Raw genomic sequence first — 15,183 nt, forward strand, 5'->3', positions numbered from 1 at the left:
GATATGTGTACAACCCCACTCCCTGCTGCTATTTTAACACTGAAAGAAAGGGGAAAGCAAAGAGCTGTCAGGTGCAAGAGCTCTGATGGATTTGAAACATTTAATGAAAAAATCAAATAAAGACTATTTAGAAAGTTTCTTTATCTTTGCATTTATGAAATAAACAATTTATAACATTATGTATACAGGTTTATATTCAGTGCAATCTCAATAAACACACTGAGCAAGCAGCGTGAGCGGCCTGAGGAAAAGTGAATGCAGCTCTGGACAGGAATGATCTATAATATACCGGTACATAATTCAGGATCACTACAAGAGCAATTATGCAATATGGAGTAGAAAATGTTATAGTTACATCAATCAGCAGAAACAGCAATTTACAGTGAAAATTGTAAAAACTCACTGGGACTTGGTTCATTACTTCCATACGATACACTTATCATTAGAGATGAGCGGACCCATGGAAGTTCTGGTTCATGTACTCGACCCAAACTTTTTTTTCAAAATTTGGTTCGGGTACCAGAATTGTATCCAAACTTGAACCAGAACCTGAACCCTATTGAGAACAATGGGGACCTGAACTTTTGATCTGGAAAACTCTCTCTCTTGACTTCCCTTGGAACTTGAAACATTACAACAGACTTCCAGGAGAAGTCCGTTTTCGGCATTTAGCCCGGACACTAACTGTACGGTAGGAACCCCGAACTTTTAAGTTCAGGTTCGCTCATCTCTACTTAGGAATCATGACTCTCTACACTGGGATAAAACGTTTTCTAAACCTACTTTGTACTTTCGAAATATCAAAGAAAACGAGCACTCACCATCCGTGCAAAAAGTGTCCTTCCTTTATTGAGGCTTCATATTAAAACAGCAGGACATAGCAGGGAGAACCTGTTAGCAGGGAGAACCTGTGGTTCCAAATGACGACGGCCATTTTGCTCTCCTGAGCTTCTACGGAGAGAAGCTCAGGAGAGCGAAACGGCCGTCGTCATTTGGAACCACAGGTTCTCCCTGCTATGTCCTGCTGTTTTAATATGAAGCCTCAATAAAGGAAGGACACTTTTTGCACGGATGGTGAGTGCTCGTTTTCTTTCATATTTCGTTATTACAGAACTTTCACCTGTTTTCTACGAGCACCGCTTTCCGTAGTGGCTTAATATAACACTGACTAGTCTGAGGGTATTACAATTGGTGGTTTGGAGCTGATAGTGCGTCTGCTTTTTTCTTTTGATCTCCCTGCATAGACTATTTTGTACTTTGGTAGCAAAAAATTGAAAAGTCAGCTCACCCGCTAGAAGATCTGATGCACGAAAGTTTGTAGTGCCCCATGGAAAAATGTAGAAAAGGAAAAAATACACCAATGACTAAAAACGACATTGGGACCTTATCCTGGTCTGGGAATTGCAACTTTTTTATCCATAAATTAATGGTTTTAACTGAAGATCTTGACTTTGAATTTCTTCCTTTTCTATTCTGTACTTTAATCTTCCAATGTGATGGTAATAATTAAACTGAACCAAAAGTTTTAAAGCTTATTTCTATGGTGGGTTCAATGATGTAGTGGTGTCCATATGAAATGTCTGTGCAGTGATGGTAGCACTTAAGCTTTTCAATTTGGTTAGGGATCACCGGATGGTTTGACACTTCCAACATTCACGGTCTAAGTACAGGCTACAATGTCCAGACCCATCGTTGGTCTCCATACCCCAACGGAATAGGCTCATAGGCTTACAGTATATGAGGCCGTTGATTTTGGGTTGGGTCAATGATGCGGAAATATGTAAACCACTAAGTCAGGACTTCAGAACCAGCACCTTCTTCGTGATCTCCTGAATCTAAAACACTGACCACATTTGTTACAATCATGTATTTAATACTTTGCTGCTAATAAATCCTTTTCTCAGTATTACGTCCTTTATCTTGCAGGTCACAGTTCTGGCTCCAAGTTAAAAGCGCCTGTATTAAATATAAAGGGAAAAGAATTAGTAATACGAATTGGCCAGCCAATACATCTTACATGCAGGTAAGACGGGTTCTGTGAGCGGTTTACGGGTAAGGTTGGCATAGACTATTGTCCCATGGCACGGTCCATAACGCCGCCACTCTGACAAGGAGTTGCACCAGGATTTATGGAGAAAATCTGGCATTACCTAATAGTACCCAAATTATAGATAAATCATATAAAACATCTTTTTTATATAATTATATATTTATATCTATATTAAAAGTTATGTCTTACATTATTTACCTATAATTTGGGTATTATTTGGTGAATCCATACTTTGCTCATTGGTACTAATTTATCTGATATACGGTAACTTGATTGTGGTGAAAATCTGGCATTACCACGATGCCTCCAGATCGCCTTCCCTGATGAAAAAATATTGCAAACACCCAATTGTATCAGAATATTTGCAAGTTTAATAAAGTCACTTGCTAATTTCTTTGCCATTAAGGCAGCCAGTAAGTTGCGTTAATAATCACAGCTGACTTTTTGTCACGTCGTCCTTCGTGGTTGACAGATATTTTTTTTCTAAAATGAAATGCATATTTGTTTTCTTTCTTAACCGTCCATCGTATCTTTTGTTTTTACAGAGGTGATCAAACGGTTTTCTGGAAATTCCCAGCTGCTTCCAGGAAAGAAAGTAAAAGGTTCCATATAAGCGATAATTCGTGCCAAGGAAGCCCCAAGATGGCCTGCAGCAGGAACGTGACACTGCACAAAGCTCAGCTGAGTGACACGGGCTTCTACACCTGTCACTACGAATACTTTACCTCATCCAAGAACCCATCTGGTATCTATATATTTATTTCAGGTAAATCTCAGCTGCCTGCCATTTTTTTTTGTATTCTTGTATTCTAAGGCGTTAATCCCATCCTATCACCACTTTCTTTCCTTGTAGAATGAATAGAGCCATAGTGTTCCCCAAAAAAGCAGGGGTGTTACATAGGAGAGAGGGGTACCCATGGCAATGATCAAAATGGGCTGTTTTTTTCTACTCAGGACACAAGAGTCTGGTGCTTGTTTCCCCCTCCATTTTGTTTTATGACGCTCTGTCCAATTGTCAAAACTCAGCTTTTTTAAAGAGTGTAGTCCAACAAGAAAAAATGAGCGGCACTGCCCCTACCACTCGGGTCTCTACTGGATCAATTTCAGGTGAAAACAAGTGTTGCTAGATGCCACTCTCCAGAAATCATGATCACATGGGACTTCGGGTGCTCTTCCGAAAAAACAGTCTATTGACCACAACTTCTTAAAAGAGAAAAAATGAAGGCACTCACCAGTCTTCCAAAAGTATTCTTCTATTAACACCAACTCCAGATAAAATTCATGGCCGGGGGAGCGGGAGCCGAAGCTCGTGTGAGCAGAGGGGGATGACGGCCGTTTCGCGCTGTGCCTGCGCTTCTCTTTTAAGAAGTTGCTTTTAAAGAGTGTGTTCTCACAACCCTTCAGTAAGGAAGATTGGACATATCTCTGCCCCCTCTCACCAAGGGCACCGTAACAGCAGGGTGGTCTGCCTTAATACTGCCCTTGTATATGACCATCCAGCGGACAAAGACAGAACAATATATGGGCCCTTTGCAGTCCGATAGTTCTGCTATGATGGAAGCTTCTTGCTGTTTTGGAGCTGGTAGTGGCCCCCTTACCTCTTGGTTCACCCTTGTTACCACCATTATTGTTCAGTTGGTTTCCCATTAACTCCATGAATTGCCGCTATATCGCTGAATAAGTAGTCCTTGACCCTCCTTTAAGAGCCAGATTGGTTAAGCTAAATAAACTGATGGAACCAGTCAATATAAAGTAGTTCTAAGGACATTTTACTGATTTTGGGTGCAGTTGTATTCTGACTAATTTGTATTTTTAATTAATTTTTATGCAAAAATTGTGAAAATAATTTACTATAAAATGCCCTAAACTGTAGTGAGTTATCTTACTATATCAGATGAATAGGATAGGCTACCAACACTGATTGCTTAAGGTCACATCCATGAAGCTCAATGGAGCGAGACTGAGTTCTGTGTATGGATAAACATTGAAAAGGTTGGGACAATACAGCTGGAGCACCTAAGTCCCCTCATTCTGATTTCTTGGAGACTGGTCCTCGTTAAGGATAGGTCATCAATGTTTTAGTCTGACCCTGAGGCCATGTCCATATGTTCAGTATTTGGTCAGTATTTTACATCAGTATTTGTAAGCCAAAAGAAAGAATGGAACAATCGGAGGAAAAGTATGATAGAAACATGTCACCACTTCTGCATGTTTCACCCACTCCTGAGGTTGATAATTTTTTGTGTGTATGTCGGCGCATTACCAAAACAGAGCCAGCCTCCTTCATTGTCACAGATGAACATTATACAGGGAAGGGGGTTGGCTTTGCCATTAAAAAAGTCAGTGCTCTGATTATGTGCCGGTACAGGAAATTATGTCCTGTGTCGAATACTGGTCTGGAAGTGAAATAGCAGAGACCTGGAATCAAGCAGCCATCCAGCGATGAGGGCATGCGACCTATTTAAACTAAAATAATAAGTTATATCACTAGCAATTCAATTTTGATTTAAAACTCATTTACAGTGTGTATGTTTTGGTATAGCTGAGGTTGACCTCAAAAAAAGCACTGATTAAAAATCCCCTCAATGGTTCAGGACATGACATACAGAATAGTAAAATAATAGGATTTAAAAAAAAAAAAAAACTCTCAAAATTCCATTCTTTTCACATTTTGTACAAACATGGCATTCCTCCCTTTTCCAAGCTATTGTTTCCTTGTTGGCCTGCCGATGTCAGTGTTTGGCTGAACTTTAGTACCCCTGTCTCATCCTCTGGAACTCCCAACTTCCTGTGGGCCAGACAGCCCCTTTGACAGTCTCTTTGGACCAGGAAGTAACAAACTGGGGAGGATAAGTATGTCAGATGTTATCCAAATGGCTTATATCAGCTTAGTACAAACCCAAATTGAGATGGACCTAAGGTAAAATTGGATTCAAATATATTCTTGGAAAACAACATTGGCTTCAATGATTTGGCTGTTGGAGTGGAAGGATGCAGATTCTTCACCTCTTCGTGTTTGATGGCGCCAACGGTTCCTGCAATAATAATATATCTCAAGGTCTTCTGTCTGTATCTGACGGAAATGATACGTTTGTTTATTAGGAGACGCAGGATAAGAAATGTACCGTCTTATAATGTGAGTTCCTTCGACAATACTGTCCTCCTTAGAATTGCAATAGCGTAATGCAGACTGTTGTAGAACAGTTGATAATTTGCTGATAGTTCGGCGTTGAAGTCAGAAGAAATGTAAAATCCCCTTTGACAGCCCTGTGATTTTACCAAATTACTCACATTGCCAACAGGAGCAATTCTCTAAATTACATTAATGCTGATTAGGCCGTTTTGAAAAAATGTACATTTTTCAACTTTACAATTTTCAGGTCTTTTTATTATTAGAGGTTTTGTGATTTCAAGAGGATCTGTCACCAGGTCAAAAGTGCCCAGTTTTTGTTCTTATTTTGTTCCCGCTGCTCCCCGAAGTAACCTGTTGTGTGTTTTTTGAATTCCGTGATACGGTTCCAGAGATATGGACCTTTCTAGTTAGTAGTGTTTTTAAGGGTCTTTACCAAGGAGGCGGTGCTCACAGGATTCTCTGGGGAAGTGTCTGCATTATTACCCTGTGATCCACGCCCCCTTAGAACATAAAAATTAGAACTGAATGAAAAAGACCATATCTCTGGAACGTATGGCGGATGAATGAAAAACAAAAAACACCATGTTTAGCGGACTAGTGGGAATAAAATAAGAGCCAAAACTGGACACCTTTGACCTAGAGAAAGGTCCTCTTTAAGTTCCATCATCCCAATAAATTAGGGATCAGCAAGCGATCTGGTAACGAAATCCCCTAGGGATCAGGTATCCTCACTGGGGGTATCTGTAGAAGGTAACATATTTCTGTTGTATGTAATATATGGCTGTTGTGAGGCAGTGAGGGGAATCATATATGAGGGTCGTTATGTGTCCCCCAGGACATACATAGAAGCATACTTCACCCGCTGGAAAGTATTGTAATTACAGCTGTGGTTACAATGCAAAATAAAAACGAGTGTGGATTGGGTTAAACTATTTGACCAAGTCAGATTTAAGAAAACCTAACGTGGACTTTTATTTTTGGAGAGATCTGTAGGATGGTAGTGAGACGGATCTCTCCATCCGCTTCAGGCCTTGGGAGTGGTTCATGTCCGCGATTTCCATTTAAATTTTCGGTTATGGTTTCTGTGTGAAACTAAACACAGACCAGAGACTTGAGCAACCCATTACTGCAACCACGGATTATACGGTGGTGCAGTCGTCTTTGTCCTTGGACTAATATGGACTGTTATGGACATTACAGCTGTGAACCAAAGGATAAAGTTTTGGATTTTTTTGTAAGTTGAAAAATAAAGACTTTAAGTTGAACTTTCTTGGGTCCCTGATTCATGACTGCACGGACATGAAAGCTACTCTCTTACAATGTGTTGACTCCTCCAGAGTGGGAGTTTCTCCTTGTAGTAGCCCTCTACTTGTCTAAAAGAGGTGGTATGACAGTCGTATTTCCGAAGAAGATATTTGGATAGGGGTTATTTGTGATCCTCTAAGACCCACAAGTATGAAAATACCCTCAAGGCTAAAATTATGCATTGTGTTGATTATTGAAAGTATATACTCCCTGGTTACATAAACCAGAGGAGGAGAACCTTGAGGCTACATCGCCTTTTCGCATTTCATTGAACAATTTCCATGGATGACCTGAATTTTCTTTTTAACCCCTTTCTGCCATTAGACGTACTATTGCGTCCATGTGGGGTGGGCTTTACTTCCCAAGGACGCAATAGTACGTCATGTGCGATCGGCAGCGCTCACGGGGGGAGCGCCGCCGATCGCGGCCGGGTGTCAGCTGTTTATCGCAGCTGACATCCGGCACTATGTGCCAGGAGCGGTCACGGACCGCCCCCGGCACATTAACCCCCGGCACACCGCGATCAAAGATGATCGCGATGTGCCGGCGGTACAGGGAAGCACCGCGCAGGGAGGGGGCTCCCTGCGGGCTTCCCTGAGCCCCCCGCAGCAACGCGATGTGATCGCGTTGCTGCGAGGGTCTCACCTCCCTCCCTGCTCCCTCCAGCCCCGGATCCAAGATGGCCGCGGATCCGGGTCCTGCAGGGAGGGAGGTGGCTTCACAGAGCCTGCTCAGAGCAGGCACTGTGAAGCAGCCTGCACTCCTATCAGATCAGTGATCTGACAGAGTGCTGTGCAAACTGTCAGATCACTGATCTGTGATGTCCCCCCCTGGGACAAAGTAAAAAAGTAAAAAAAAAAATTTCAAATGTGTAAAAAAAAATAAAAAAAAATATTCCAAAATAATGAAAAAAAAAATAAAAATATTATTCCCATAAATACATTTCTTTATCTAAATAAAAAAAACAAAACAATAAAAGTACACATATTTAGTATCGCCGCGTCCGTAACGGCCCGACCTATAAAACTGGCCCACTAGTTAACCCCTTCAGTAAACACCGTAAGAAAAAAAAAAAAAAAACGAGGCAAAAAACAACGCTTGATAATCATACCGCCGAACAAAAAGTGGAATAACACGCGATCAAAAAGACAGATATAACTAACCATGGTACCGCTGAAAACGTCATCTTGTCCCGCAAAAAACGAGCCGCCATACAGCATCATCAGCAAAAAAATAAAAAAGTTATAGTCCTGAGAATAAAGCGATGCAAAAATAATTATTTTTTCTATAAAATAGTTTTTATCGTATAAAAGCGCCAAAACATAAAAAAATGATATAAATGAGGTGTCGCTGTAATCGTACTGACCCGAAGAATAAAACTGCTTCATCAATTTTACCAAACGCGGAACGGTATAAACGCCTCCCCCAAAAGAAATTCATGAATAGCTGGTTTTTGGTCATTCTGCCTCACAAAAATCGGAATAAAAAGCGATCAAAAAATGTCACGTGCCCGAAAATGTTACCAATAAAAACATCAACTCGTCCCGCAAAAACCAAGACCTCACATGACTCTGTGGACCAGAATATAGAAAAATTATAGCTCTCAAAATGTGGTAACGCAAAAAATATTTTTTGCAATAAAAAGCGTCTTTCAGTGTGTGACGGCTGCCAATCATAAAAATCCGCTAAAAAACCCGCTATAAAAGTAAATCAAACCCCCCTTCATCACCCCCTTAGTTAGGGAAAAATTAAAAAAATTTATTTATTTCCATTTTCCCATTAGGGCTAGGGTTAGAGTTAGGGCTAGGGTTAGGGCTAGGGTTAGGGCTAGGGTTAGGGCTAGGGTTAGGGCTAGGGTTAGGGTTAGGGCTAGGGTTAGGGCTAGGGTTAGGGTTAGGGCTAGGGTTAGGGCTAAGGTTAGGGCTAGGGTTAGGGCTAGGGTTAGGGTTAGGGCTAGGGTTAGGGCTAGGGTTAGGGTTAGGGCTAGGGTTAGGGCTAGGGCTAGGGTTAGGGCTAGGGCTACAGTTTGGGTTGGGGCTAAAGTTACAGTTAGGGTTTAGATTACATTTACGGTTGGGAATAGGGTTGGGATTAGGGTTAGGGGTGTGTCAGGGTTAGAGGTGTGGTTAGGGTTACTGTTGGGATTAGGGTTAGGGATGTGTTTGGATTAGGGTTTCAGTTATAATTGGGGGGTTTCCACTGTTTAGGCACATCAGGGGCTCTCCAAACGCGACATGGCGTCTGATCTCAATTCCAGCCAATTCTGCGTTGAAAAAGTAAAACAGTGCTTCTTCCCTTCCGAGCTCTCCCGTGTGCCCAAGCAGGGGTTTACCCCAACATATGGGGTATCAGCGTACTCAGGACAAATAGGACAACAACTTTTGGGGTCCAATTTCTCCTGCTACCCTTGGGAAAATACAAAACTCGGGGCTAAAACATATTTTTTGTGGGAAAAAAAAGATTTTTTATTTTCACGGCTCTGCGTTATAAACTGTAGTGAAACACTTGGGGGTTCAAAGTTCTCACAACACATCTAGATTAGTTCCCTGGGGGGTCTAGTTTCCAATATGGGGTCACTTGTGGGGGGTTTCTACTGTTTAGGTACATTAGGGGTTCTGCAAATGCAATGTGACGTCTGCAGACCATTCCATCTAAGTCTGCATTCCAAATGGCGCTCCTTCCCTTCCGAGCTCTGCCATGCGCTCAAACGTTGGTTTCCCCCAACATACGGGGTATCAGCGTACTCAGGACAAATTGGACAACAACTTTTGGGGTCGAATTTCTCCTCTTACCCTCGGGAAAATACAAAACTGGGGGCTAAAAAATAATTTTGGGGGGAAAGATTTTTTTTTTTAATTTTCACGGCTCTGCGTTACAAACTGTAGTGAAACACTTGGGGGTTCAAAGCTATCACAACACATCTAGATGAGTTCCTTAGGGGGTCTAGTTTCCAAAATGGTGTCACTTGTGGGAGGTTTCTACTGTTTAGGTACATTAGGGGCTCTGCAAATGCAATGTGACACCTGCAGACCATTCCATCTAAGTCCTCATTCCAAATGGAGCTCCTTCCCTTCCGAGCCCTCCCATGCGCCCAAACAGTGGTTCCCCCCCACATATGGGGTATCAGCGCACTCAGGACAAATTGGACAACAAATTGTGGGGTCGAATTTCTCCTTTTACCCTCGGAAAAATACAAAACTGGGGGCTAAAAAATAATTTTTGTGGGAAAAAATTTTTGTTTTATTTTTACGGCTCTCCATTATAAACTTCTGTGAAGCCCTTGGTGGGTCAAAGCGCTCAGCACACATCTAGATAAGTTCCTAAGGGGGTCTACTTTCCAAAATGGTGTCACTTGTGGGGGGTTTCTACTGTTTAGGTACATTAGGGGCTCTGCAAACGCAATGTGACACCTGCAGACCATTCCATCTAAGTCTGCATTCAAATGGCACTCCTTCCCTTCTGAGCCCTCCCATGTGCCCAAACAGTGGTTCCCCCCACATATGGTGTATCATCGCACTCAGGACAAATTGGGCAACAAATTTTGGGGTCCAATTTCTCCTGTTACCCTCAGGAAAATACAAAACTGGGGGCTAAAAAAATAATTTTTGTGGGAAAAAAATTTTGTTTTATTTTTACGGCTCTGCATTATAAACTTCTGTGAAGCACTTGGTGGGTCAAAGTGCTCACCACACCTCTAGATAAGTTCCTTAGGGGGTCTACTTTCCAAAATGGTGTCATTTGTGGGGGGTTTCAATGTTTAGGCACATCAGTGGCTCTTCAAACGCAACATGGCGTCCCATCTCAATTCCTGTCAATTTTGCTTTGAAAAGTCAAACGGCGCTCCTTCCCTTCCGAGCTCTCCCATCCACCCAAACAGTGGTTTACCCCCACATATGGGGTATCCGCGTACTCAGGACAAATTGTACAACAACTTTTGGGGTCCAATTTCTTCTCTTACCCTTGGGAAAATAAAAAATTGGGGGCAAAAAGATAATTTTTGTGAAAAAATATGATTTTTTATTTTTACGGTTCTACATTATAAACTTCTGTGAAGCACTTGGTGGGTCAAAGTGCTCACCACACCTCTAGATAAGTTCCTTAGGGGGTCTACTTTCCAAAATGGTGTCACTTGTGGGGGGTTTCAATGTTTAGCCACATCAGGGGCTCTCCAAACGAAACATGGCGTCCCATCTCAATTCCAGTCAATTTTGCATTGAAAAGTCAAATGGCACTCCTTCGCTTCCGAGCTCTGCCATGCGCCCAAACAGTGGTTTACCCCCACATGTGGGGTATTGGCATACTCAGGACAAATTGTACAACAATGTTTGGGGTCCATTTTCTCCTGTTACCCTTGGTAAAATAAAACAAATTGGAGCTGAATTACATTTTTTGTGAAAAAAAGTTAAATGTTCATTTTTATTTAAACATTCAAAAAATTCCTGTGAAGCACCAGAAGGGTTAATAAACTTCTTGAATATGGTTTTGAGCACCTTGAGGGGTGTAGTTTTTAGAATGGTGTCACACTTGGGTATTTTCTATCATATAGACCCCTCAAAATGACTTCAAATGAGATGTGGTCCCTAAAATAAAATGGTGTTGTAGATATGAGAAATTGCTGGTCAACTTTTAACCCTTATAACTCCCTAACAAAAAAAAATTTTGGTTCCAAAATTGTGCTGATGTAAAGTAGACATGTGGGAAATGTTACTTATTAAGTATTTTGTGTGACATATCTCTGTGATTTAATTGCATAAAAATTCAAAGTTGGAAAATTGCGAAATTTTCATAATTTTCGCCAAATTTCCGTTTTTTTCACAAATAAACGCAGGTACTATCAAATAATTTTTACCATTGTCATGAAGTACAATATGTCACGAGAAAACAATGTCAGAATCACCAGGATCCATTGAAGCGTTCCAGAGTTATAACCTCATAAAGGGACAGTGGTCAGAATTGTAAAAATTGGCCCGGTCATTAACGTGCAAACCACCCTTGGGGGTAAAGGGGTTAAATTTGAGTCATATTTTATAGAGTCACAGTAAAACTGAAACATTAAAGTACATGACTTTTTAATATGAAATGATAAGTTAAGTCTTAAATAAAGCGTTTATGACTTTCGAGACTGTGGGGTCTTTATAAGATCTGGCAGCAGCGAGTGGTGACATTATGTCTACAGAGCGGCTATTTGTCCACCTTCTCGTGTTAGCTATGGTAGAATACAGGAAATTGCTCTATAACACTTACACAGTTTGGAATTGTTATATTAATTTCATGACATGAATGACCACGTCCCTCTGGGAGAGGTAGTAATCATTTCTACAGATGATTAAAAGTATAGAACTATTGACCTCTCCACACATCTACCAACCTTGGAAAATAAGTTTGTTTTTCAATGGTCTTCCACAAGTCCTTCAGCATTCTTAAAATAGGAGGAAATCATTGTTGGCACCAACCTATTATAATAATACAGATACCATGGTTACTGTTTCATAAATAATCCCCTTACACTATGATTACAACTTCCCTTGTGAAGAGTACGGGACTAAATATTAATATTTCCAAAGGTTTCATCTAGTAGGACTCCAAGTCTGCCAAATGCACTCTTGTATGATTAGCACTAGGGCTGTGCAATTTTTCAAAGTCTTAAATTGGAATCCAACATTGTTAAAGGTGTGGTACTACAATAGAAAATTCCAATTAAAGAAATTGTCCAGTCAGGATATATTGATGATCTATCCTTAGGATAGGATATCAATATCAGATCAGCGGGTCCGTCATCCAGCACCACCTCTGATCAACTGTTATTAGCTCTGGCAGCTTTTTACATCTGTCAATGAGGGTGCTGGGTGTTGGACCTCCACCAATCTGATTAATTACCTAAGTACCTATTCTCTGCGTCTGGAGGAGAGAAGGTTTTTCCACCAACATAGAAGAGGATTCTTTACTGTTAGGGCAGTGAGAATCTGGAATTCCTTGCCGGCGGTGGTGATGGCAAATTCAGTCGAAGGGGTCAAGAGAACCCTGGATGTCTTCATGGAGCGTAACAATATTGTATCTTACAGTTATTAGGTTCTTTAGAAGGATGTAGATCTGGGGATTTATTCTGATGAAATATAGACTGAGCTGGATGGACAAATGTCTTTTTCCGGCCTCGCTATCTATTCTAACAATAGAGAATCAGTATATTCTGACTCACCAACACCTTTAAATGGGCTTAAACTTATGCAACTTACTACGATGCTTCCAGCCTATGGAGTGCCCTGATCTTCAGCTACAAGCTAAGCTTTGGTCTCTGGTTCCAACAAGTCCTCTTGCAGCATGAGCCAGACTTGTCAATCACAAAGCGCAAAAGGACCTGTCAGAACTTTGGAATAGACAACCTGCCCAACTCTTTCAGAATCGGCACGAAAGTTGTATTTTCTCCTTGATTTAGCATGTTTTTTTAGCACTCCCTTGAAGTTGGCCATACAACCTATGATAGTGAGAAGTTAGTAATGTCTTCTGGGCTTTTGGTACAAAGCGAGTGGATTCTTCATACAATGGCTTCTTAGCCTTTTACTTTTGAGACCTCACCAGCCAAGAAAGTGTGATGTATGGACTCCTTAGTGGTCAAGAACCATGCCAGCATTTATAGCATTGGTACATTTGAAGGAGCATATGATCACATTTGGGCTGCACCTCAGCAACAATTAAGGGTTGCTTTACCAGTAAGACCCCCCAATATTGAGAGATGCGTGGCTCTTGGGTAATAAATAATAGTTTGGTCTCTTCGAGGACTGTTTAGCAAAAGTTAATTTACTAATGGATCATGTAACCAGTCTTTGCTGAAAAATAATTAAAGGAGATGTCCAATTAAAGTTACTTCCATAAAAAGCTGTTTATGAAAGAACAGTCAAGGTTTTATAATGCCTAAAATCACTATTTTTCAGAAGTCACTAAAATAGAATCGTTTAGGTTTGAACTTCCTCTCTGGTGTTACTTGGCAATTTCCTTTCTTTGTCTTAAGGTTTGGATGAGCTGATATAATTCACCAATCAGCTTGGCTTTTGTGAGGGTGTGCACTCATCACCCTTGTCTATCGACCAATCAGAAGACGTCTGCATTTTACTATTCTCTGTAGTATTGGACTGAACTTGATGACTTTCTTCTCTCGTTTGAGTAGTCATCTTTGCCATAGGATCAGTTCAGTTCTAGATTTCTTCACCAACATCATTTTTTTCTGTTAAACTACTCATTTTATATACATACATGCGCTCTTTTAATTATACTATTCATTGCCGTGATGATATACAGATGCCAAAGGCACAACTCTTAAAAAACAGTGTGCGCCATTAATTAAGTGCCATTTAGAATACTGGTAGTGGCAGAAGAAAGGCTTTTGTGCCTCCTCAAGCTAAAGATCCCTAAAAATCAATAGGATTATGAATTTTTCTCTTGGGCACCAGAGAAAAAAAACAACCATTGTTTTATATATAACTCTACTGTATAATTCTCCTGTTGCTTTCATCATCACTCCCTCCTGAAACCTAAACTACAGGCCCCCATCTCCAATCTCAGTGGTGAGGATCTGACCACTTATTTCCTAGAAAAAATCAACCACATCCATCAGGATATCTCAGCCCAATCTCCTCAGTGCCTGGATCCCCTTCCCTGCCACACCTCAAGCTCACTAGACATCTTTGAGCCTGTTTCAGAAGAAGAAGTTTCCAAGCTCCTCACTTCTGCTCGGCCTACAACCTGCAATAGTGACCCCATTCCTTCACCTCTCCTGCAGTCTCTCTCACCAGTGGTCACCACTCACCTGACTAAAATATTTAACCTCTCTCTTTCTTCAGGTATCTTTCCCTCCTCATTTAAACATGCCATCATTACCCCTTTACTTAAAAAGCCATCCCTGGACCAGAACTGCACGGCTAACTACAGACCTGTCTAACCTTTCCTTCATCTCTAAACTCCTGGAACGCTTGGTCCACTCCTGTCTAATCCGCTACCTCTCGGATAACTCTCTTCTTGACCCCTTACAATCTGGTTTCCGCTCTTTACACTCCACTGAAACTGCCCTCACTAAAGTCTCTAATGATCTAATAACAGCTAAATCCAAAGGTCATTGCTCTCTGCTGATTCTCCTGGATCTATCTGCCGCATTTGATACTGTGGATCACCAGCTCCTTCTCACCATGCTCCGCTCCATAGGCCTCAAGGACACAGCCCTCTCCTGGTTCTCCTCCTACCTCTCTGACCGCTCCTTCACTGTATCTTTTGCCGGCTCCTCTTCCTCTCCTCGTCCCCTTACTATCGGGGTTCCGCAGGGCTCAGTCCTGGGCCCCCTCCTCTTCTCTCTATACACTGCCCCTGTTGGACAAACAATCAGCAGATTTGGGTTCCAGTACCATCTCTATGCTGACGACACCCAATTATACACTTCTTCCCCTGACATCACCCCTACCCTAATTCAAAATACCAAGGATTGTCTGTCTGCTGTCTCTAACATCATGTCCTCCATCTAACTGAAACTAAATCTCTCCAAAACTGAACTACTTGTGTTTCTCCCTTCTACTAACCTCACTCTACCCAACATCGAAATTACCCTGGAGGGTTCAACCATAACTCCCAAGCAGCATGCCCGCTGTCTTGGGGTGATATTCGACACCGAACTTTCCTTTACTCCCTATATCCGATCACTCACTCGCTTTTG

At 41.4% G+C, this 15,183-nt stretch overlaps 1 protein-coding gene across 1 annotated transcript in view; it reads left to right on the forward strand.

Moving 5' to 3' along the window:
* FLT1 (fms related receptor tyrosine kinase 1) overlaps positions 1-15,183 on the forward strand; it is an 81,397-nt gene that overhangs the window by 27,238 nt on the left and 38,976 nt on the right. The window contains exons 2-3 of the mRNA XM_069759031.1: positions 1,927-2,023; positions 2,596-2,816. Coding sequence (XP_069615132.1) covers positions 1,927-2,023; positions 2,596-2,816 — 318 coding nt within the window. The remainder of the gene's footprint in view (positions 1-1,926; positions 2,024-2,595; positions 2,817-15,183) is intronic.

This window comes from Ranitomeya imitator, chromosome 3, assembly GCF_032444005.1.
Source record: "Ranitomeya imitator isolate aRanImi1 chromosome 3, aRanImi1.pri, whole genome shotgun sequence".
In the NCBI taxonomy this organism is placed as follows: domain Eukaryota; kingdom Metazoa; phylum Chordata; class Amphibia; order Anura; family Dendrobatidae; genus Ranitomeya; species Ranitomeya imitator.